The sequence below is a fragment of the Talaromyces proteolyticus genome, assembly GCF_021365285.1.
Source record: "Talaromyces proteolyticus strain PMI_201 chromosome Unknown BGW36scaffold_11, whole genome shotgun sequence".
In the NCBI taxonomy this organism is placed as follows: domain Eukaryota; kingdom Fungi; phylum Ascomycota; class Eurotiomycetes; order Eurotiales; family Trichocomaceae; genus Talaromyces; species Talaromyces proteolyticus.
In genome coordinates, this window is record NW_025764287.1 from 1,036,791 (window position 1) to 1,057,412 (window position 20,622).

Here is a 20,622-nt window from a genome sequence, read left to right on the forward strand (position 1 = left end):
CGTTACACTGTCATTGTTTCGGGTTACGGATTCCATGTTCGTATAATGAGGTTCTGATGATATATGTATATCATACTAGTATATATAAAACTAAATCCATTCACCCATCACGACTATTAAATGATCCAATACAGCTAGTTATATCAGCTAATAATGGTTTAGCTAAAAGCTGAGCTGTTTGAGATAGAAAGTCAAATGACTTCACCATTTATCAATTGAAATATACTCAAATAGCTTTGGTTTCTCTTTGTATCATAGTTCGAGACTCTTCTCTGAGCTTAGTTTTCTAGAGAATAAGCACCATAAAGCTGGGTTATGACTGGTTACTCACATTTAGTTGGGTTGTTCTTGGGGTTAGTATGTAGACTCTTCAGCCTTAACTTTCCTGTTCACCCCACGAAAATCGTAGATAATGTTGGACTAGTACCGCATGTACATGCTGAGTACTCTAGTTATCCACGTGCACAGCTCTAATCCCGTGACCTCACAAGTAGCTCTATTGCATGGCGGCCGACATTATACTCTTACACGTGAAGTACACAAAATTAGATAACAAATTTCAGCTAATAGCTCCTAAACGTAGTGAAAATGGAATATGGTGTCTTGGCCGAATTCAGTAATCTCGGTCGAGATTTCCACGTTATCTCCGACGAACGTTTTAACCGAGCTATAAATCTAGGATCTATCAATACTTGAAAACTTTTTCAGACGACTGAGAATAGTATCCATTATCATTTATTTCACGTTTAAAAATCATATTTCTATCTACTTCACCGAAATGGCTTCAAACCCTCCGGCATCCTGTTGCGCCACGGGCTTCAAACATGAAGGCACCGCCAAGGGCAAACTGTCCAATCTGAAAGATTTCGAAGTTTACGTTAGTTATCCCGATAGCGGATCAACTGAAAAGGGCATTTTAATGTACTTCTTCTTATTTTCTTGTTCCCGGTCAATTGCATCACTCCGATCTAACAAGCACTTCCAGCTTGACCGACATTATCGGACACAAACTCATTAATGTCCAACTCATTGCTGATCAGTTCGCACAAAAAGGCTATTGTGAGATTATTCCCTATGGATTTTTAATGAGTTTACTTCTCTGACAAACATCAATTATAGTTGTCATGATCCCGGACCTGTTTGACGGCGATCCAGTACCCCTGAACAAACCCAGCGACTTTGACATGCCTACCTGGCGGAATGGTAAGTACCATCCTGATGGTACTGCTCACATTTCCTCAAACATTGACCCCATCGTCGATGCTTGCTTGTCCGAGATGCGCACCAAATATGGCTGCAAGGTTAGTTGCTATCCTCATATCCTGCATTCCCAAATTCATTAAACTTCGTTTTTATATAGAAAATAGGTGCAGTAGGGTACTGCTTTGGCGCCAAATACGTGGTACGACATTTACAGCCCAAATCAGGAAAGGTTGATGTCGGCTATATCGCTCACCCGAGCCATGTGACGCCAGAGGAGCTTCGAGGCATCAAGGGACCGTTGGCCATTGCGGCAGCAGAGACAGATTCGATATTTCCAGCTGAGAAGCGACGGGAGAGCGAAGATATCCTGAGGGAGCTTGGGCTTCCATATCAGATTAATCTGTATAGTGGAGTGAAGCATGGGTGAGTGTATTCTATACCAACAGGCCTCACACAATTCCTTTTCTTTTTCTAATTTAGTTGTGCAGTTTCGCTGCCCGTGGAGACCCCAACGATCGGATTGTTGCGTACGCCAAGGTGACAGCGTTCGTTCAAGCTGTTCAGTGGTTCGGAGAGTTTTTGTTAAGTGTCTAGTATTAGGCAGTACTTAAAGTTATAAGTATCTTACGCTTTTGAAGCAACAGATCATTTTAACAGATATTCGTTCACTTGATAAGTAAACTATAAGCTAGACACTCATATATAATTCTTCATAGATAGCTAGGCCTTAAGAAATTGATGCTGGCTAGTAGGAGTTTTATATGCATTTTCAATTTTTGTTAAAATGTTTCAATACCTAAATTACGTTAAGAAATATCCAGGTGGTTTCACATTGCCAATTCTGCCAAATTCCCTAAATAGCTATAAACCACAATTCAATAAAACAAAACCCGCCGAAGCAAGGAGAAACCGGACATCTAGACCACTAAACCTGGCCTATTTTCAAATTCTTCCCATAAACAGGCACAAACAACTCATCCAACGGAACCTTCCTATCAATCATACCCTGTTCATACAAAAACCCCACCATTGCCTCTAAAGTCCTTCTATTCTCCTCGACCCCATATGGCCACGGATCCCCCGCAAATAACTCATCAATCTCCAGCAAATCCGACGTCAAAAAGGGCAGCATATAACGATAAGTAGCCGTAAACCTGAGCCTTGACAACGCAATATCCTTCGACTCATTCATCGCATTAAACAAACTGGTCGTTACAAATGGGTATTTCTCTACAATCTCACGCTTGATTACTACACAATGCATGATGGGGAAAATCCCCGTTCGGTTGTAATACTCCTTCTCTTTTTCGCGGATATTCGGCGCGAAGAGCAGGCGTACATTTGACGCTTTGTTGAGACACGGGGGCTGGTCAGCGCCGATTGTGGCCACTATTTCGCTGTCTTCGAGAAGTTCGCTGAGTGATTTTGTCGGGTTGGTGTTGGGGATGAGGTTGACGGGTTTTAATAGGGAAGTCTTTGCTGGCTTTCCGTGTGCACCAGGTTTTCTGATATCGCCTTCAACCCAGGTGATAGTGGACAGGTCAACGCCGGCGTCTTCGAGGATGCCTCTAATCCACACCGCCGCTGTCATGGTATACAGCTGTACGCCAACACGTTTCCCATTGAGATCTGTGGGGGTTTTGATCAAGTCGGTGTTCACGGCAATGCAATTATGACGGAACGCCCTGGATGGGAAGATGGGGATTGCTACGAGGTCGCGCTTGCCGGCGGTGTAGCGGCAGATGTATTCCGAGACTGACATTTCGGAAGTATCGAATTCGAGGCCGCCGACCATCCGATCGAAGATGTTCCGCGGGTGGTCTACTGTGATGTAGGTCAGGTCGATGCCAGGGATGGAGACTTTTCCTTGGGCGAGAGCGTCCATGCGGTCGTATGGACCGCATGCGAAGGTTAGAGGGATATTTGGCATCATGAAGGTGACTTGTTCGAAGATGTGTACTCTAGAAGCTATAATCGGCTTTCTGAAATCCTTATATCTTCATGATTAAGTTCACTTCCGGTCGATTCTACACCTAAACGCCGAAACCTACATGTATAGTAATTGAAACTCGGCCGAAATCGACATATTCGGCCTACCCTCTAAGTACGTCAGTTTTCTCCACTTTCAATGTTTCATACTTTCATAAAGCCAAATCCAAACTCGGGGATAATTTAGACCCGAAATTGATGTCATTAAAAATCGTAAGTATCATACATGTGCGCCGATGGCTCGCGGTTGGGTAAATTAAGACTAGGTAAGCTTATCGCCGAGAGTCTGGATGTCCTATTTACGCGGGAAATTGTATGTTTGTTTCGTTATTCTACAAGGAAATCACAGCATTAAATACTAGAAACCTATGGTCATCACTGACATACAAATTTCGCATTGACCCAGTATTCAGCCTCACCGGGGAAACTATAGCACTGACAGCACGTGATGGAATGCTGCGTGGCTTCGTGATGGAGCGACTGCTCAATCGTCACCGAGTCGGTACTGTGCCCTCGATAGTTCGGATTAGTTTTAATGAATGGTCCGAAATTTGGAATCCTCTATGATGACGGTGTTATGTCGGACCTTTGTCCTCAAAGTCGGCTCATCTCGCATTCCTGGGCATGAATCACCATATCCAGGGTCCTGCAGGCACACAAACAGTGATACTTTTCTATTCTCGCCGGAGAATTTCTCCCGTTTTGAAGCCAGTCGAAGCCCAAAGTTTCATCAAGCCGTTGAGATTATCGATGTACGATTTGAGTTTTTGTTCGGATATGCTTCCTTTTTTTGTTTATATCTTCCACCATGTCTAACCCTTCAATTCCACGATGTTCTCATAAATGGGGGGTTGCTTCAATATTAGCACACATGTTTCCTCTTGGGTTCTTATCAAACCATTAATAACATCTACTCTAGAGATATAGGGGTACTTGCCAAATAGGAAGTTAGAAATGTGTAATCTCATAACGTATCGTAATTGCCTACTTGATCAAATGACTGCCCTCACAATACATGTTTCTTTAATTGCGCCATCATATGCACCTTTCATCATCACCCGACTATTTAATTCCCAAGATGAATCACCTTCCACATTTTCAACCACAGCTGACTGTGCCAAGTCAGACATTTTGAACAAATTTTCAACGTTGCCAATGCTGTATTTTGTAACCCAGCCATTGATATCTGCATTGTATTCTTGTCGAATAGCTGAGAAATTGACAGGACCTCTCCCACTGCTGATCCCATTCTCACGATCTTCTATATTGGGTTTTTTTTTACGCAAGGCAAGGAAGAAGTTACCCGCTCTGGCGTAGAATGACTTCGCCGTGACATTTTCGCAAATCAGTTCTTGAGGATCGTCATCAGCGCTTTCTAAAACGAAAGCTGTAGGAAGCCCATATGTATCACCACCCTGTTCAAGCTTTATCTCTCGCCAAATCTCTCGGTACGGGTAAACTTCTCCACCTCGATGAGAAGCAGGCATCTCTCCTATTTCGAGATCGTCTCCATTGGGGAGCTTGGTGAACTCACCCACATCGGGGGTCTCCATTCTATTCTCGCCGAGGTCGGAACCATTGTGGTGGGAGTTGATGCAGTGTGTGAATTTAATACGAACTGCACCTCTAAGTCATTAGCTGGAAGGTACGACCAGGGATAGTAACAATGTGAAACATAAAGCTTGTCAATCGAAGAGAGGACACGAACGCGGATCTTCAGAAACAATGATTCTCTGTCCTGCTAGGGCCCATGAAATGGTTTGGGTGTCGGAAAAAATTCTCAAATCAACGTAATATTTTCCAACACTTATAACGAGGGTATCTGGTGGCGTTTCTACGGGCTCGGGAGGCCACTGGACGCTTATCAACGTGGAAACACGTACAGTCATTATCGAATTAAAAGAATTTGTGAAAAGGGAAGAATTTTAGATTATATGGAGTATTAATGATATTGTTCATACTTAAAGTCAATGAAAAATACCCCTCATTAATACATACTGAATTTGTCAGTAATGCCTATCTCCTCGGGTTTCCTATTTCGTAATAGCGCCAATATATTCTAGAAAGGTAGAAAGCCTGCCAATTCGGTATAGTTATCATCTGGCTGTTCCCAGTAAGATTCTAGAATGCCAATAGCCCGCAGAATATTTGGGATTCGGAGTGTCATGTAGAGATCAAACAGTAGACTTCTGACTCGTTCTCGATCTAGACCCTTGGCTTCACAACTGTTCGAATGTCAGAGCTTCCGTAATCATACATACAATACAGTCCAATTAAAATCATCGGAATAATATGTAACCACATTAAGAAATTTGGCTCCTTACCCTGCTGTGAATAGAGGAGTAGTAAGCAGAATCCATGGCGAGAGGACAACTACCGGCAACATGTCGCATACAGCGTCTAGAATGGCCCGAACACAGGATTGGACTTGATCCGACTCAGAGTCGATACAAAATAGTCGGCGACGGATGTACAGAAGTGCTGAATACTGATATGCAGTGTTACATGCACTGAACATCCGAATTTCTTCCAGACTCAAAGGCCGCTCATCCGGCATATGAAGACCTTCCTCCCGGTCACGATGGATCATTGTTAGAACCATCTCTTCTAACCCATGGACTTCAAGATACGTTCGATTAAGCTCGGATGACATCTCATCTTGAATGACATGGCCTGCGCAGTATGGATATTTTTGCATTAAGTTACCGATTCCACGAAACACCAAATGTAGGTCGGACGAATACCCAGCATATATGTCAAAACCAGAGCCTCGTTCAGTTATTGAATCATTTATTGGCTGGAAAGCGTGCTGCTCTTCGTTTTGAGTCTCAGCATTTGTCAATGCTGAAAGGCCTTCCACAGACGTATACCACCTAGCTATCAACCAAGCACCTGGTTCAATGGAATACTGAATCACCTCTGGTCGCATGCTTTCAAGCAACGCCCTTGCACCTTTGAAATGAGTTCGCCATGAAGAATTGTACTTTCCGGAGTAAATCTCGAATAAACAAAGAGTCTTCACCGTAAGGAGCAGAGGTTGTCTGCTTTTAGTACCGTCCATCTCTAATCCCTCACGCAAATGAGCAATGCTTGAAGCTAAAATGTCCCTTATAATATCATCAGATATTAATGTCAACACTTGTGGATCAGCTAATTCTGAGAGGTGTAGCGCCGAAAATGCCAGCGTCGCATACATCAGTGAAGGGATTTCCAGTGCCATTGGCAAAATCGTTTGACAAGCTTGTTCACGGACTGAAGTATGACTCGCTATCATTGATAATTTGGTGATAAAATGATTAATCAGAAGCTTGTCTCTGTAGGACAAAGACTCGAATAGATCTAATTCGAGAATATCGAGCGTATCTCCCACAATCGATCGCTGCGCTTGTCCCAGTAATTGGACAGACATATCTTGTCGGCATTCTCCTGTTCTTTTAAAAGGCTTCGCTGTTTTTCTATTTTGCCGTGATGAGGCTTTTTCCATGCGGGGAACTCGGCCATCCCACTTGAGCATAATGTGGTACAGGCACGAAGTTCCGGCGTTCACACAGCGACTACAGCTTGGTCGCTTCTCGTCGCATTTCTGCCGACGTTGTTTGCATCGAGTGCAGCCGTGATGTGATCGTGATTGCATTGCTGGACGATGAGAATGTTTATATACCATATCCGATTTTTTGGGGTATGCAGATTCTTAAATTGGAGTCGATTGATACATCATGACAGAGGAAGAAGTTTATCTCGCCCGCCGTCCGCTATCATCGTTATGTAAGAGGCATGGGGTAATCTAATTGCTTATCTCTACCAATTACGCTCAGTGCCACGGAGCGGTTCTTTTGCAGCGCATACACATTGGCAATGGGGAATATCTTATCCGGTTCTTATTTGTTTTTTTTATTTGATCAGAAAATAATTACTTTCTTACCAGAATATGTAGGTGTTTATTCAATCATAATTTACAATTAAATATTCAGAAAACCTTATGGCTGTAACAAACATTAAACAATCAACAAACACTAGCAAGTAAGTCAAATAGGGCCGCCATCACTCGGTCGATTCCTCTGCTTAGTACCCAACCTGCTTTTGCTCTACCATTGCACTGCCATCGGTTGTTTGAGTCAAGTATTTCTCATTTGATGAACTCGCGGTTGCGGGCAATCCCTCGATGTGCTTATTATACATTGGTCGAGCATTCCGCAGTTGAGGGCCGTAAATATGGAGAAGAATATATAGTGGAATTAGACCAAATGTGCATATTATGCATTGTGCTGCAAACGTCCAGGTGTAACCTAAGGGGAATAAATAGTAAGTGCCACAGGTTTAACCATATAAGTATAGGAAAACGAGCAAGAGCTTGCTTACCTGAGCCTTCAACCCAATAGTAAATGAACCAGGGGTTAATAAATGCCGAAATCTGTATATTCGTAATATGTCAATATAACCTTAGCTACTTCAAAACGAAGAATCACATGTTAAAGGTGGGGGAGGAAAATTACATTAATGATGACAGTATAGAATGTGATTACTTCATTTGCGTGTTCAGGATAATTATCCACAATATAGGCAGACAAAACCGTATTTCCCATTTGCAACCCGAGGGCGTCTAAAATTAATTAGCGATATGCGTTTTTGAATAGTAGACATATGATATCGGGAAACTTACAAAAGAAAAAAGCTACCTGACCAACCATCCAGTGCATATTCTGATCAACACTGAGACCCCAGAGAACAAGTCCTACAGACGAGATAACGGCTGCCGGATATCCGAGCCAGAGCCTCATTTCGGGAACGCGTACGTTACCGTTCTTTTTAGCCAGACGGTCTATTAACATATCGCTCAGATTTCCGGAGCAGACAAACTCGGCAACAAGCAAGCCCACCAAGAGACCTATCAGAAGCAATCCCTGAACAACAGGAGAGTCGTTAGGGTAAGCGTCAGGAACAAGAGTAGTGACACTACAAATCCTGTAGAGCCATTTAGTCAAGCCCATGCAACATACAGGCAGCTATACATACCACCAGTATTGCAAAAAGCAATAGCCAAAAACGCTAGCCACGATGGTAGGATACCGGAAAAGATTGAAGAATTGAATTATGGTTGTCCATGGCTTTGGGTGAGAAATTCCGGGAATTTTTTGAATTTTCTATTCATGCCCCAGGCGTTAGTTCTTGGGTCCAGGCTTTGTACGACGGCATCCATAGAGACTCACAAAGTATCCGACTGGGCTCAGAGGTTTTGAGGAAGTGGGTATCTCAATATCAGCGGTATCTCCATCCCCAGATCTTTGATTTTCATGCAGTAAAACGGCTGCTCGGGGATAAAGAGTCTCTGGGAGTAGTAGCCACTGCACAAGGAGTAATATGGCAAAGAGAATAGTCACATGGTATGCCACCCACTCGCCTGAGGTAGCCAACAGACCACCGACTTAAGGAATTAGATGTCATATCACATAATAAGCGGAGTATATCACTTACAGACACCACCGAGTACAGTTCCAGTGTTTGCCGCAATTGTCCACATGCCCACCCTCAACCCTCTTTCATGCTCAAAAGAAATATCATGGATAATCACGAGGCCAATATTCGCGGATGGTCCCGCCCCGAAGCCTTGAAAGAACCTCGCCGCCATATAACCACCGAAATTAATGGTTTTGATCGAGGTACATCCGCTTGCAACTACAGCCAACGCCGTGCTTGCAATCAAGGCTGGTCTTCGGCCATAAATATCCGCCAATGCTCCCAACAAGAGCGGGCTGGTCGCAAGGCCAAGACACGGGAGTGCAAAGCTCCAGCTAACCTGTGAATAATTTATGCCGAGCTGTTCTTCGAGAAAGCCAAATGAAGGAATGATAGTGGTAGTGAAATAAGTCAACATGAAGTAGCCATAAATGACTATTATAAGGCAGACGGATTTACGCCATAATGGCCAGTTGAGAGGGTCTTTTTGGTCATTCGTTGGAGTCGGTATCAACAGTCGCCCTTTACGATCGACTTTCAAGGATTCAGCGGTTTTTGTCACTTCCATGACTGGAGTTGTAACTGTTTTGATAACAGTCATCGTTAATTGTCTTGGTTGTGGAGGTGATTTAGTGATTCATCAAAGGTGATTATGTAGAATAAGAGTAGACGAGTAAGATTAAATAGTACACGCATGAACCAGGACGTGCAATAATAGGGACCCTTGAAGTGTTCCAATATTATTGCCCTTAACCATTAATGTTTATACTTCTAGGGCACATGTTTGCTGATAAGGAGACCCTACTGATTGGTAGCTTCGCCGTCGTCTCCAACTTCCCGGATAGGAATGGTTCCTAGCTGACACGCAGAGATAAGGCAATATCTCCTCCACTTACTGCATAGGGTAATTACTACTTCAACATATTAAGAACGAAACTGGTGTAGAAGGATGAGATCGATGTGCCAATCGCGTAATTATTTTCCTCGAGCGGAATAATCAATATCTCCTCGACTTACTATATCGGGTATATATTGGGTACCAGCCGACCTATATTAAATTTCACGTTACCCAGATGCTATGCACCATAAATCACATTCGATATATCCCAATTTGACCCTTTTGACAGATTTACTTTCAATATGTTTGTAATCCCCGGTCTGTTGATATGCATCTGGCTGGTATGCCTGGTCACCCAAGCAGTATGGGGATGGCAAGCCAAAATACCAGGACCCTGGTATACCAACATCACAAGCCTAGTGCTAAAATATCACGAATTTACAAAAAACCGTCGCCTATGGATCCATGCATTGCATCAAAAATATGGACCAGTTGTTCGCGTTGCGCCAAACGAAGTCGCGTTTTGCAACATGGAAGCAATGCAAGAAATCTATCAAAGTAAGGGAAGCGGCTACGACAAGACTGAGTTTTACGATCTATTCAAGCAGTATGGTCATCGAACATTGTTCACCACACTGAACAAGGCCAGTGTAAATATTCTGGTCCGTTGAACATCATGCGTATGTGCCACTGACACGAGTAGCATGCTGCGAGAAGAAGAATACTCGCAGATAGGTATTCTATGACCAATGTCCTTCGGGCACCAATGCTGCAAGCGATTGAGCAGAGGGCGTCATATGTTCTGAAAAAGTGCCAAGAATCTCAGGGCAGCTATTTGGATATCTACGTACGTCCTTATTCAATATACTTTATTAAAGTATTTACTAAACCCATACACTTGTATAGGTCGTACTGCATTGCTATGCTCTTGATTGCGCATCTCATTTTCTTTTCAGCCCTGGAGGGACAGACTCTATCAACAGCCCTGAAGACATTAAACTAATGCAGGAACTTTCGTATCATGATAGCATAAAGCGTAAGAATATCGATTCTCTGTCATATGAAAAGTTACGATGTTCCAACCTAACTCTTGTTCCAATAGAACGATATATTCAGCACTACTGGCCAATTTTCAATAAAATCCTTCCACTCTTCAGCTCCAAATCAGTTCCTCTCTCAAGAGGCTATGTTCTTAGGCAAAGCCATCAAGAGAAGCCTCATGAGGTATCTCTCATGCACAAATTGCAAAGCAATTCCTCTGTTCTTTCCACAATTGAGATGGCGGCCGAATGCATGGATCACATGGCCGCCGGGATCGACACCACAGGCGACAGCCTTTGTTTTTTAATGTACGAGTTATCATTACCGCGCTCTCAGCATATACAAGACCGGCTTCGGCAGGAACTTGTGAGTCATACAGATGCAAAAATAGATGAGTTGCCGTATCTTGATGCCGTCATCAAAGAAGGATTGCGTCTTTTCGCACCGATTCCCATGGGTTTGCCTAGGTATGTCCCCGATGGTGGCAGTTTTATTTGTGGGCACAAACTTCCCGGAGGCTCTATCGTGAGCTGCCAGGCATATTCGCTACATTTATGGAACACGGATGTATTCCCCAATGCCGAATCATTTTCACCGGAACGGTGGCTGGAGAAAGAAGGCAAGGCTGAGCGTGACCGGTTGTTTTTTGCTTTTTCTGCTGGTGGGCGGGGTTGCATTGGGAAGCAGTAAGTATCTTTCATTATATTTCGATATGTTGCAGATTTGACGTGTGTGCTAATGGTAAATTAGTCTGGCAATGGTAGAAATGAAAACATTGTTGCGCAAAATATATGAACAATATAAAACAACGGTTGCCTCAGAGATGAATGGCGATATGTCAATTCACGATCAGATCATAGCATCGAGACCCAAAGACCAGACATGTTTGTTGGTTTTTGATCGAGAGCATGAAAGTTAATTTACATGAGATATCGATAAGCGAATGAACAAAAGTGTGGCATTGATCTGTCTCCTTATACACAGCGAATTTTGATTTCAAAGCGGCCCTATAATACTTAATAATCAATAGCCGCCTCTGTATAGGGCATATATGGCAAACAATAAATTACTTTGTAAAATGTTTATATGGAGCGCGTGCAGCGAACAGCTCTATACTGTGTCGACACTATTTTTGATTGTAATTAAAATATAACATGATAATTGAATTAAATTATATTTCCTTTGAATGAATAATAACTATATCAAATTTATATAGATAATCTAATGATATAATAAAATCCGATAGTAATAAAACTATCGAAACTTGATTTTTGAAATATTAAAATTACATGTGTCAATAAGATTGAAGCTTTCCTAGTGGATAACGAATTATGATGTTAACCCACCTATACACAAGCAGAATGGCCTAGTAAAAATGATAATCGCTTATCAATGATAATATTTAATATTAAGCTACTTGATTTAATTATAGTATAAGACCATATTCTTAAAATCAACATTCTCTGTGGCGTAAGTAAAAACATAGAATATAACTCACCTCGTTACCAGTTGACGTTGTGAAGACCCGCTCCCGTACAGCCGAGGATAATCCACCCGGCGAGAACCAATGCATGTATATCCATCATCTGACAGACTGACAACCACGATAAAACACCACTCAACCTCAACCCCTAAAAAGAAGAGGCTTAAATAAGAAGAAGGGGAAAAAGAGAAAAGAATAAAATGTCACAAGACGACAACCACCCGCCACCAGCACCCCCCGCAGGAGACCATAACCAACCCAGCGCTCCATCAAAAGACAAGCCCAAACCCACAGCCTCTGCAAATCAAAACTCAAACTCCCTACTCAACAGAATCCAAGACTCAGCGACAACACTCATCCGCGATGCCATCACAAGACCTAATCCGATGAGCCTTGGGTCTGAGTTACAGGGGTTACAGGGCGATAAAGCATCCTCCTCCTCATCAGCATCAGCTAGTGCTGCAACATCACAGCTAAATGGGTATACATCAACAGCGAAACAACCTTCTTTTTCTTCATCTAGCTTCCGTGAATCGGGTCTGCGCGGTCCATCGATAAGAGAGAATGATGAGCCCCAACTCAACTGGCTCTTAGACGCAAGCGATGTATCCGAAACCGTCAGTGTTGAGGACTTGGACCGGTATCTCACGGCATCTTCAGCAGCATCAGTGTCATCTCCTAGAGAGACCTTTATGGGCGAGGATGGTGGGAAAGGAAAGGGCAAAGCTGTCAGTACGGAAACTGGGTATGAAGAGGCATGGAGCAATGCTACGGGTACGAGATCAGTATCAAACGCACAAGAGGCGGCGCGAATAGGGCATGTGAATGAGCATGATGGCGCTGAGGTAGTCGCACTGCTGGCTGATCCCTCTTTCGATGCAGAAGGTTCTGCAGATGTGTACAGCGGTTACGACGACGACGATGCGGTGGCGCCGCTGACGGCTGATGAGATCAAGATTCTGGATTCGTTTCGTCGGCAGTCGGGCATTCCTAGCAATACTGGGACCACTGGTGGTGCTCAAAATCTACCGGTAATTACAGCGCACAGTCTGATACCCGATATCGACAGTTTTCTAGCCAGCGACAATTCTAGTAATAGGACGGATACTTCCCTCCGCGACGCTGTTCTGCGCGGTTTGCCGGGGGCCGAGGATTGGATGGCTGTGAATGATCGGTATCAGGATGAGGTGTGGGGATATTTGAGACCGGCGCTGGAAGCAGCGGGGAGGGAGATAGAAGAAAAAAAGAATGTGGCGGAGGAGGGTGGGAAAGTTGCTGATGGACCGGCGGTGAGGAGGTTGAAGATGATTTTAAGACATATGCAGATATAATTTTAATTCAAATGTTATATAAACGGGCTAGGCGTGCTACGGACATCATTAATCTTTAAGTTTATGGCTAGTACAAGTGTATGATTGAAGAATCGATTCATAGGTATACAGATCAAGGAGACTAGGTATATAAATAAGACTCCAGTAAGTCGTCATAACAAAGTAAACGCAATCATAAATGCAAATAGTCACACAGTTAGCTCTTCAACTCCAGTGTATATTCTCTTCTCTTCTTTTTGAAATGAAATTAGTATTCCAATCGGGGCTGTTGGCCCTTGACACGGCCAATAACAATCTGCGAGGCGTATTTGGGAATAACCTCGTCATCGTGAAGCATTTCGAATTCTATTATATATTAGTACGGAGAAGTAAAATGTTAATTAGGATAACTCACCCTCGGAAGCATCACGACCCATATGGCTGAACAAAGCCGGGGCGCCACCAGGGTGCTCATCGAGCCAGTTGGTCACATCCATGACAACTCCCTTGACAACAATCCACAAGTCATCCTTCTTGTTATGCTTGGCAACCTCCTCCATGGTGAATTCCTTCTCGGGGACCTTGAACTCAGAAACATCCTTGGCAGCGGGTCCGGCGGAACTGGAAGAGGTAGTGGGGGCTGCAGCGGGAGCTGCGGCAACAGCGGATGGGGCCTCGACGCGGGCCGACGCTGGGTCCTTCTTGTCAGAGCCATTCCACTCGACCGAGATCTTACCAGGGGTAGATGGGTCGATGTGAAGAGAGATCTGGCCAAGACGTTGCTGAGCAGCAGACGCGCCGCCAGTCAAGACCTTCTGGAAGAGGTACTGGCTGGCACTGTCACCGGCAACACGGCCGTAAACGACACAACCGAGTAGAGATGAACCACCCAGACGGTTGGCACCGTGGACACCACCAGCCAACTCACCGCAGGCGTACAAACCATCGAAAGGCTTGAGCTCTGAGTTTAAGACCTGGGCCTGGTCGTTGATTTCGATACCACCCATGGTAAAGTGGAGCACAGGCTCCATCAAGGCAACGTGGAAAGTGTCATCAATGCTGAAGGGCAAGTTGTGGAAGAACTTCTTGTTCCATGGGTCCTTCTTCTTGCCCTCGGCGATCTGGTTGTAGTCATCAAAGGTCTTCTTCAGGGCAGCCTCTCCGCAGCCAATTTCCTTGGCAAGCTCCTTTCCGCTTATCTTCTTCATGAGGCCACGACCAGAGTAATGGCGGGTGTGGAAGTCAAGGACATTGGAGGCCTTGCTGTTGAGGACAAGGCGGATGGGCCACTTGCCCTTCTCCTTCTCCTTCCACATCTGGCCCGAGACGTAGTCACGGTGACCCAACTCGTCGGAGAATCGCTGTCCATCCGAGTTAAGCAATAAACCACCTTCACCACGGAGAGCCTCCGCAGCCAAGAACTTCCACTTGGAAGTAGGGTCTTTAGGGTCGATCAGACCAGTGGGGTGGACTTGCACCTTGTCCATGTCAATGCCATTGGCACCGATGGCCATGAGCATTTTCTGGCCGTCGCCGGTGGCGTGAGTGCCGTTGGTGCTGGACAGGCCGAAGGTGTCGGGACGGTGCTTCTTGAGCAGGGAATCCTCTGTGAAATCGGCAGCATAACCACCAGTGGCGAGAACAACAACACCATCGGCAGTGTGAGTCTCGCCGTTGTACTCGTAGGTGACACCAGTGACATGGTTGCCCTCCTTGTTAACGGAAGTGACACGGGCCTTCTTGATGACCTGGACACGGTCAGGCTCGGACTCGGTAAGCTCTTCTAGTCGCTGCATCAACGCGTATGTGATGGCCATGCCAGGGAATTTGGCGTCATGGCCACGGTGTGTACGGGGGAAGGAGTGACCTCTGGTTCGAGTTAGCAACTCATCATTTCATAGGGAAATATATAGAAAAACTTACCCGAGACGAGATACCAGTGTAAGATCAAGGTTGAAGACATCCTGAAGCCACTCAACAGCAGAAGCAGACTTGTAGGTCAAGACTTTGATGAGATCAGGACGAGCCTTGTCGCGGGCGGACTTGAGGGTATCTTCGTAGAACTGCTTGACGCTGTCTTGGATACCAAGATCGGTCTGTGTTCTTGTCAGGGCACCGTTAATACCGGATGTGGCTTTGGTGGAGTTGCCACCGAAGAAGCCTGTTGCGAAATGTCAGCAAGGGCACATCCCGGGGAAATCAGCAGTCCAGAGACGACTAGAAGTATTACTCACCCTGCTTGTCCAGAACCAAGACATTTCCACCATTCAGATAAACGGTGTGAGCGGCGCTGAGGCCAGATACTGCGAGGGACAATCAGCACAGGATTCGATCATTTTGCGGGGAAATCTGGGGGAGACATGAACGTACAGCCACCACCAACAACGATGACCCTGGGAGCCATGATGGATGTGAGATCTAGAATATGCGGGTCGAAGGATGGATAGAGGGAATAGATAATACACAGGGAGAAAGAAGCAAACGTGGACAGAGATGGGGAGGGTGGAGAGGAAGGAGCGCAGAAGAAATAGAAATAGTGGCAGGAGGGTCAGAAGCCGATGACGGGCACTCGGCCGAGGCAACTTGAGTTTGGTCACCATGCTAACCACGGGGTCCGGGCCGAGTCTTCTAACAATTACATTCTCCATACAGCTAGCTATATTAGTAGTACATACTATTAAGTCCTTCCCTTATAATTATCATTATCATTTCGAAAAATAATGTCTTAAGAATTACAGTGTACGATTCTACGCTATCCCTTTCCTTTTACGGTTCTGCCACCCTGGAGCGCTGGGAGAGTCGTCACATGTGAAACCAGCTGGCGTTACATAGCTGCACAGTAATACTAAGTTAATAAGAATATAGAAACAATAATAAAAGGGGGAGCTACGCCTGTGAGTTGCAGGATCTCCTGATCTCCCCAAGCTCCCTCCCCAGTTCCTCCAACTTTCACATGTGAAGGATCCAGCCAAGTCGACGTCATCATGCCACCCTGCAGGGCTATTTTTGCTAATATATATATATCGTGTGTATTCTGGACATGAATGTAGTCGTATTTTGAGATGTCATCTACACCAATAACCAGCCTATTGCTCTGAAATGGGTTCACACCCGGCAACTGTGGCATTCTCGCTCTCTCTGGGGAAAAGATCGGGATTGTCTGCCCGCAAAACCCGCAAAACGAGGGGGACCCCGGCCCCACCGCTACCAACCAATCACAGCGTCCACAATGGTCAACCTCGGCTCAAGCTAGAACGAAATTGCGAAGAGCTGGGCCGAGATAGTCTGCATTGTTAATATCTCTTATCATTGCTCTCCTTTGTCAAGGGGGTGAGGGAGATGCCTTTTACAAGCTCGCCTTTTCATCATGTTCAATCGCGAAGTTAGAACGCAAGGGCGGCTATTGGCGTCGGCAACTGAATTCCGGATCGAGTCTTGCGGCGGGAAACCACTGGCCGATATGAAAGGCTTCGTACTAACATAACGATTACTTCAATGATTACATAAACCGAGTCATACCAGCGTCTAGGATCATAATTCATTATAGATTTCACTCTATCAGGTATCAGGCTGGAAAAGAGCTAGCAGGGAGCGTTTATAAATAACTTTTGTTCGTCAGTGTGCCATTTGCGCTGCGGCAAGTTCCTACATACAATCACGTCAGTAGGTGGAGTTCAGAATACTTTGAATGAAAGGAAAACTCACAGGAAAAGCATCAGAAACCCCCGATGCTACCCTTTCCACACTCTCCGCCACTGTTTCCACCCCAGCATCCCATAGTCGTAGATTCCTGCCCGTCGTACCTACGTCTCCAACTCCCGAAATACCCAGATCAAAATAAATTATGCCCTCGATCTGATCAATACTGCCCTTGAGACGGCCCTGTTCCACCATGCGGGCTGCATATGCCTCAGCCTTCTCCCCCGCCGTGGTATCGCCAGAATCTTGTAAACCCAGAATTGTTCCCAGAGCATCCGTTTTGATATTCTCGTATAACCGGCTAGCAGCGACAAGGTTATGTTCAATGACCGCTTTGTCAAGTACCGTCGATCCATCAGCAGTCTTCGCGAGCTGATGGGGCTGTAGCTTTTGCGCAAAGGCAGCGACTTCGTCTGCCGTCAGCAACCGATCGAGATGCATCTTCTCCAGAATAGCAAAGACGTCGACCGAGGTCGCACGGTCATCCTTGTATAACCGCGCCAAAGTGCGGGATCGCTGTGGTCCAGCCGGAGCAAGAACTGCACAGATAATCGCTGCGGAAAGAGCTTGAAGCCGGTCACTCTCGTCTACCCCGACTGCTAAACTGACATTAAAATACTCCTGACTTGCGTCCAAGAACCGACGACGAGCATCCAATATACGGGCTTGTGAAAGCTGAAAATGTAGTTTCAGCTCGGGGTCTTCGATTTTGTTGGGAAGGTTTTTGATTCGATTCAAGAACGACTCTGCGCTGGTTGTGTCGTCTTCTTCCAAGTACAGTCGGAGGATGCGGATCCACATACGTGTCTTTGCGGCGTCGGTGATGAGGCGCTGGGAGCTGTCGAGCTGGATTCCTTGCAGAACTCGTGCCGCCGCGATGTATTCCTCCTCTGCTTCATAAGCATCTGCGAGTAGCTCACGAATGCTCGAGTCTTGTTCTTCAACGGAGGCGGATCGGGACTGCAGTAGGGATACGGCGTGTTGGCCGACTTTGATTTTGATTTCTGGCGGGAGGTCACGGAGGACGATGATGAAGGAGTCCAGAAGTGTGCGTGCGGCGACGATACTGACGTTTTCACTGAGGACAGAATCAAGGTAGTAGATCAAGTCTTGCGATAGCTCGTGTCCTGATGAGCTAGTGACGATTTTCGATAGCAGGTCGCTGTAGAGCTGCGGTTTTGCTTGTTGGCTGCTGGACGACTCAATTTCCGCCAACGCGGACGCGAATTTTTGAGAAGCCATGGAGCGAGATTGAGGCTGTAGGATTAACTCGGATTCAAATATCTTCCCCTTAATCTTCAAGCATGTTCAAGAAGGAGGAAGTGTGGTAGGGGTCGTCGTGGGAAGCAGATCAGGAAGATAGCTGGAAGTTGGTTGAAGACTCACGTGCGGGGCGAGGGCGACCTTGGGTTTGATGTTATCGATAAGCAAGCTTCCTTCAATAGCACAACTTTGCAACAACTTCACATATATGCGGCAGAATAAGAACTGGGGAAGTGATCCGATACATATGTATAATTATCGACTGTAATACAACATAGAAGTTCATTGATTGTCATACACTGCCATCTTCGACCCCAGATGTCTTCAGTTAATTGCCTTGAATCAAATATCGTAGACTTTAGCTGGAGCCCCTCAACTGCATATGTGCTCTTCTCTCATTTGTTGCCGCACAATGAAGAATACTTATCTTCATATTCCCTTGAACAGCATATTCTAATTAGGGATCAATTCAGAGAGTCCGTTTTTCAGTCTCTCCAGGAGAAAGTGCAACAAGAAGTCCAGGCTCCCAAAGTCTATATATAAAACATTGCAGCGGATCACCATGAATCAACTAGTTAGATTATGGCCTGTTAGTGGAAGACATATTTTTTCATATTAGATCTCACCTCTTGTCAGCATAAATGCCTGAGTCGTGCTTCTAAATCATACATCTGCAAGGCTTACACTAAGTTGCCTGTCCTCCATTTGGATCTAAGGTTCACCGCCTTCGGGACATGCGATCCGCCCCACCGACATCGAGATCATTCATGAGCTCACTCCAACACGTCACCTCCTATTCATATTACCTCCAGCTCGCATTCGAATACACACGCTACCCACGTGGCACACAATACAAGACCGTTGAAACTAGTTCCAGAGTTTGTGGGTTCTCTTGACCTCCCGCGCAACGCAACCTACAGGGTACCGTGGCAAACATGGCCGCACCTATAAAACAGGAGCCAGGCGGCTCAACCTTCATCAAGCCTGATCCCGACAGCAAAGAAGCTTTGTCGGGCGCGTTATCTGACGAGGATATCTACGAAGATGCCGGAGATTTAGATTTTTCACAATCAGGGCAGGACGTGTGGTTGACTCGCATTCCGAACGACTTGTGGAAGCATTGGTCGCATCTAGATGAGGACGAGGAGATTCAGATAGGCACCGTCAGAGTAGAGGGGGAACCACAAGATATCAAAAGAGTAGGCTGTTGAACACCATCTCCATCGCTAAGATTTAGCGCGTGCTGACTTTCGACTCTCGTAGATCAGTTTGCGACTGAACGATCACCCAAATAATAGAGATATTCCCAAAGATTATCTCCTCCAGCGACAAAATGTAAACTCCAAAAACAGCGCTATTACCGTCCAGAACAATTATATTTTCAGCGAAAAGGATATGCCTGGCCATAGGAATCGAGCAGATGAAATATTCGGCGAGACGCGGTCGCTGCTTTATGAGACTGTGAAACGGGAGGCTAGGAAGAAGACATTCAAAAAGAAGTGGGAGCCATATGTGCGGAAGACAATACCCAGTATGTTGATACTGAAATTATGCGGTTTCCAGCAACGTACTAATCTATGCAGAACAAACATCACTCGCAGGGAAAGTCGCAGACGAATTTAATTGCATGCCTGTTGAAAACGCCGAATACCAAAGACTATCCACGGCCAAAGCGTTGGAAGCTCTCAAACCGAAAAACAAAGTCCTGTACCGACCAAACCTCGAACAAACAGGACCTAATGTCAGAGAAGTTGCTGCTGGTAAAGTCGGAGGATTTGTGGTGAGTCCCCCTGTTAAAATATACATTGTTGATAATTCCCTAACCTCAATAGCAAACCGGCAAACCAGTTAAACCTCGCGCACAAGAGAACAAGGCTACTCGCCGAGAGCGGAATATTCTGCTTGACGAAATCTTTGGCTTGTTCCGCGAGTATACTCACTGGAAGTTTGCCGATATCAAGGCTCGACTGAACCAACCGGAGCAGTATTTGAAGGAGACCCTAGAAATGGTGGCGCATCTCGTCCGATCGGGAGATTTTGCAATGACGTGGGAACTGAAACCAGAAGCCAAGGAAACAAACTACGCAGGTGCCATATTCTCACAGACACGACCTGAGGTAGCCGCCGATGATGAGGCTATGGATGTTTCAGAAAACGAAGACGTGCAGTTTGAGAATGTGTGATGGTTAGAGCTGGAGGTGAATAGAGATGCCCTTTGAATAGGAAGGCTATGACGTGTACTATATTAATATTTCCATGCTTGGATCATATCTACCGAAGTATGCAAATGATACCAACATCTTACTGATTAATAAATTTGATTACAAACCTAACTTATCACC

The 20,622-nt window shown here is 45.3% G+C and overlaps 10 protein-coding genes across 10 annotated transcripts; 4 read left to right on the forward strand and 6 right to left on the reverse strand.

Moving 5' to 3' along the window:
• Positions 1-778: 778 nt before the first annotated feature.
• BGW36DRAFT_304183 (dienelactone hydrolase) lies at positions 779-1,797 on the forward strand (the record flags this gene model as incomplete). The annotated part of the gene is made up of 5 exons (XM_046211943.1): positions 779-921; positions 986-1,059; positions 1,120-1,301; positions 1,361-1,626; positions 1,692-1,797. 5 exons carry the CDS (start codon positions 779-781, stop codon positions 1,795-1,797), a joined length of 771 nt encoding a protein of 256 aa, XP_046068158.1.
• Positions 1,798-2,128: 331 nt separating this feature from the next.
• On the reverse strand, positions 2,129-3,133 carry BGW36DRAFT_363169 (uncharacterized protein; the record flags this gene model as incomplete). The annotated part of the gene is made up of 1 exon (XM_046214441.1): positions 2,129-3,133. The coding sequence occupies one exon, from the start codon at positions 3,131-3,133 to the stop codon at positions 2,129-2,131; it is 1,005 nt and encodes a 334-aa protein (XP_046068159.1).
• A 1,051-nt stretch (positions 3,134-4,184) lies between these two features.
• BGW36DRAFT_348317 (uncharacterized protein) lies at positions 4,185-5,081 on the reverse strand (the record flags this gene model as incomplete). The annotated part of the gene is made up of 2 exons (XM_046213264.1): positions 4,185-4,810; positions 4,901-5,081. The coding sequence occupies 2 exons, from the start codon at positions 5,079-5,081 to the stop codon at positions 4,185-4,187; spliced, it is 807 nt and encodes a 268-aa protein (XP_046068160.1).
• A 40-nt stretch (positions 5,082-5,121) lies between these two features.
• On the reverse strand, positions 5,122-6,894 carry BGW36DRAFT_387119 (fungal-specific transcription factor domain-containing protein). The gene is made up of 2 exons (XM_046217072.1): positions 5,517-6,894; positions 5,122-5,417 (listed from the first exon to the last, which is right to left on the reverse strand). The coding sequence occupies exons 1-2, from the start codon at positions 6,854-6,856 to the stop codon at positions 5,252-5,254; spliced, it is 1,506 nt and encodes a 501-aa protein (XP_046068161.1). The 5' UTR covers positions 6,857-6,894; the 3' UTR covers positions 5,122-5,251.
• Positions 6,895-7,254: 360 nt separating this feature from the next.
• Positions 7,255-9,362, reverse strand: BGW36DRAFT_348321 (putative MFS transporter; the record flags this gene model as incomplete). Its single annotated transcript, XM_046213265.1, has 5 exons — positions 8,661-9,362; positions 7,853-8,145; positions 7,686-7,792; positions 7,552-7,603; positions 7,255-7,478 (listed from the first exon to the last, which is right to left on the reverse strand). Exons 1-5 carry the CDS (start codon positions 9,245-9,247, stop codon positions 7,255-7,257), a joined length of 1,263 nt encoding a protein of 420 aa, XP_046068162.1. The 5' UTR covers positions 9,248-9,362.
• A 424-nt stretch (positions 9,363-9,786) lies between these two features.
• BGW36DRAFT_303644 (putative cytochrome P450) lies at positions 9,787-11,444 on the forward strand (the record flags this gene model as incomplete). The annotated part of the gene is made up of 5 exons (XM_046211896.1): positions 9,787-10,134; positions 10,188-10,331; positions 10,391-10,520; positions 10,587-11,211; positions 11,276-11,444. 5 exons carry the CDS (start codon positions 9,787-9,789, stop codon positions 11,442-11,444), a joined length of 1,416 nt encoding a protein of 471 aa, XP_046068163.1.
• Positions 11,445-12,208: 764 nt separating this feature from the next.
• BGW36DRAFT_363174 (uncharacterized protein) lies at positions 12,209-13,339 on the forward strand (the record flags this gene model as incomplete). Its single annotated transcript, XM_046214442.1, has 1 exon — positions 12,209-13,339. The coding sequence occupies one exon, from the start codon at positions 12,209-12,211 to the stop codon at positions 13,337-13,339; it is 1,131 nt and encodes a 376-aa protein (XP_046068164.1).
• BGW36DRAFT_326735 (putative fumarate reductase Osm1) lies at positions 13,328-15,853 on the reverse strand. The gene is made up of 5 exons (XM_046212740.1): positions 15,689-15,853; positions 15,553-15,621; positions 15,242-15,479; positions 13,734-15,187; positions 13,328-13,684 (listed from the first exon to the last, which is right to left on the reverse strand). Exons 1-5 carry the CDS (start codon positions 15,720-15,722, stop codon positions 13,587-13,589), a joined length of 1,893 nt encoding a protein of 630 aa, XP_046068165.1. The 5' UTR covers positions 15,723-15,853; the 3' UTR covers positions 13,328-13,586.
• Positions 15,854-16,933: 1,080 nt separating this feature from the next.
• Positions 16,934-18,259, reverse strand: BGW36DRAFT_304278 (COP9 signalosome subunit CsnD; the record flags this gene model as incomplete). The annotated part of the gene is made up of 2 exons (XM_046211953.1): positions 16,934-16,963; positions 17,024-18,259. The coding sequence occupies 2 exons, from the start codon at positions 18,257-18,259 to the stop codon at positions 16,934-16,936; spliced, it is 1,266 nt and encodes a 421-aa protein (XP_046068166.1).
• Positions 18,260-19,055: 796 nt separating this feature from the next.
• Positions 19,056-20,610, forward strand: BGW36DRAFT_387128 (transcription initiation factor iif, beta subunit). Its single transcript, XM_046217073.1, has 4 exons — positions 19,056-19,479; positions 19,544-19,811; positions 19,864-20,060; positions 20,113-20,610. Exons 1-4 carry the CDS (start codon positions 19,216-19,218, stop codon positions 20,461-20,463), a joined length of 1,080 nt encoding a protein of 359 aa, XP_046068167.1. The 5' UTR covers positions 19,056-19,215; the 3' UTR covers positions 20,464-20,610.
• The last annotated feature ends 12 nt before the right edge of the window (positions 20,611-20,622 follow it).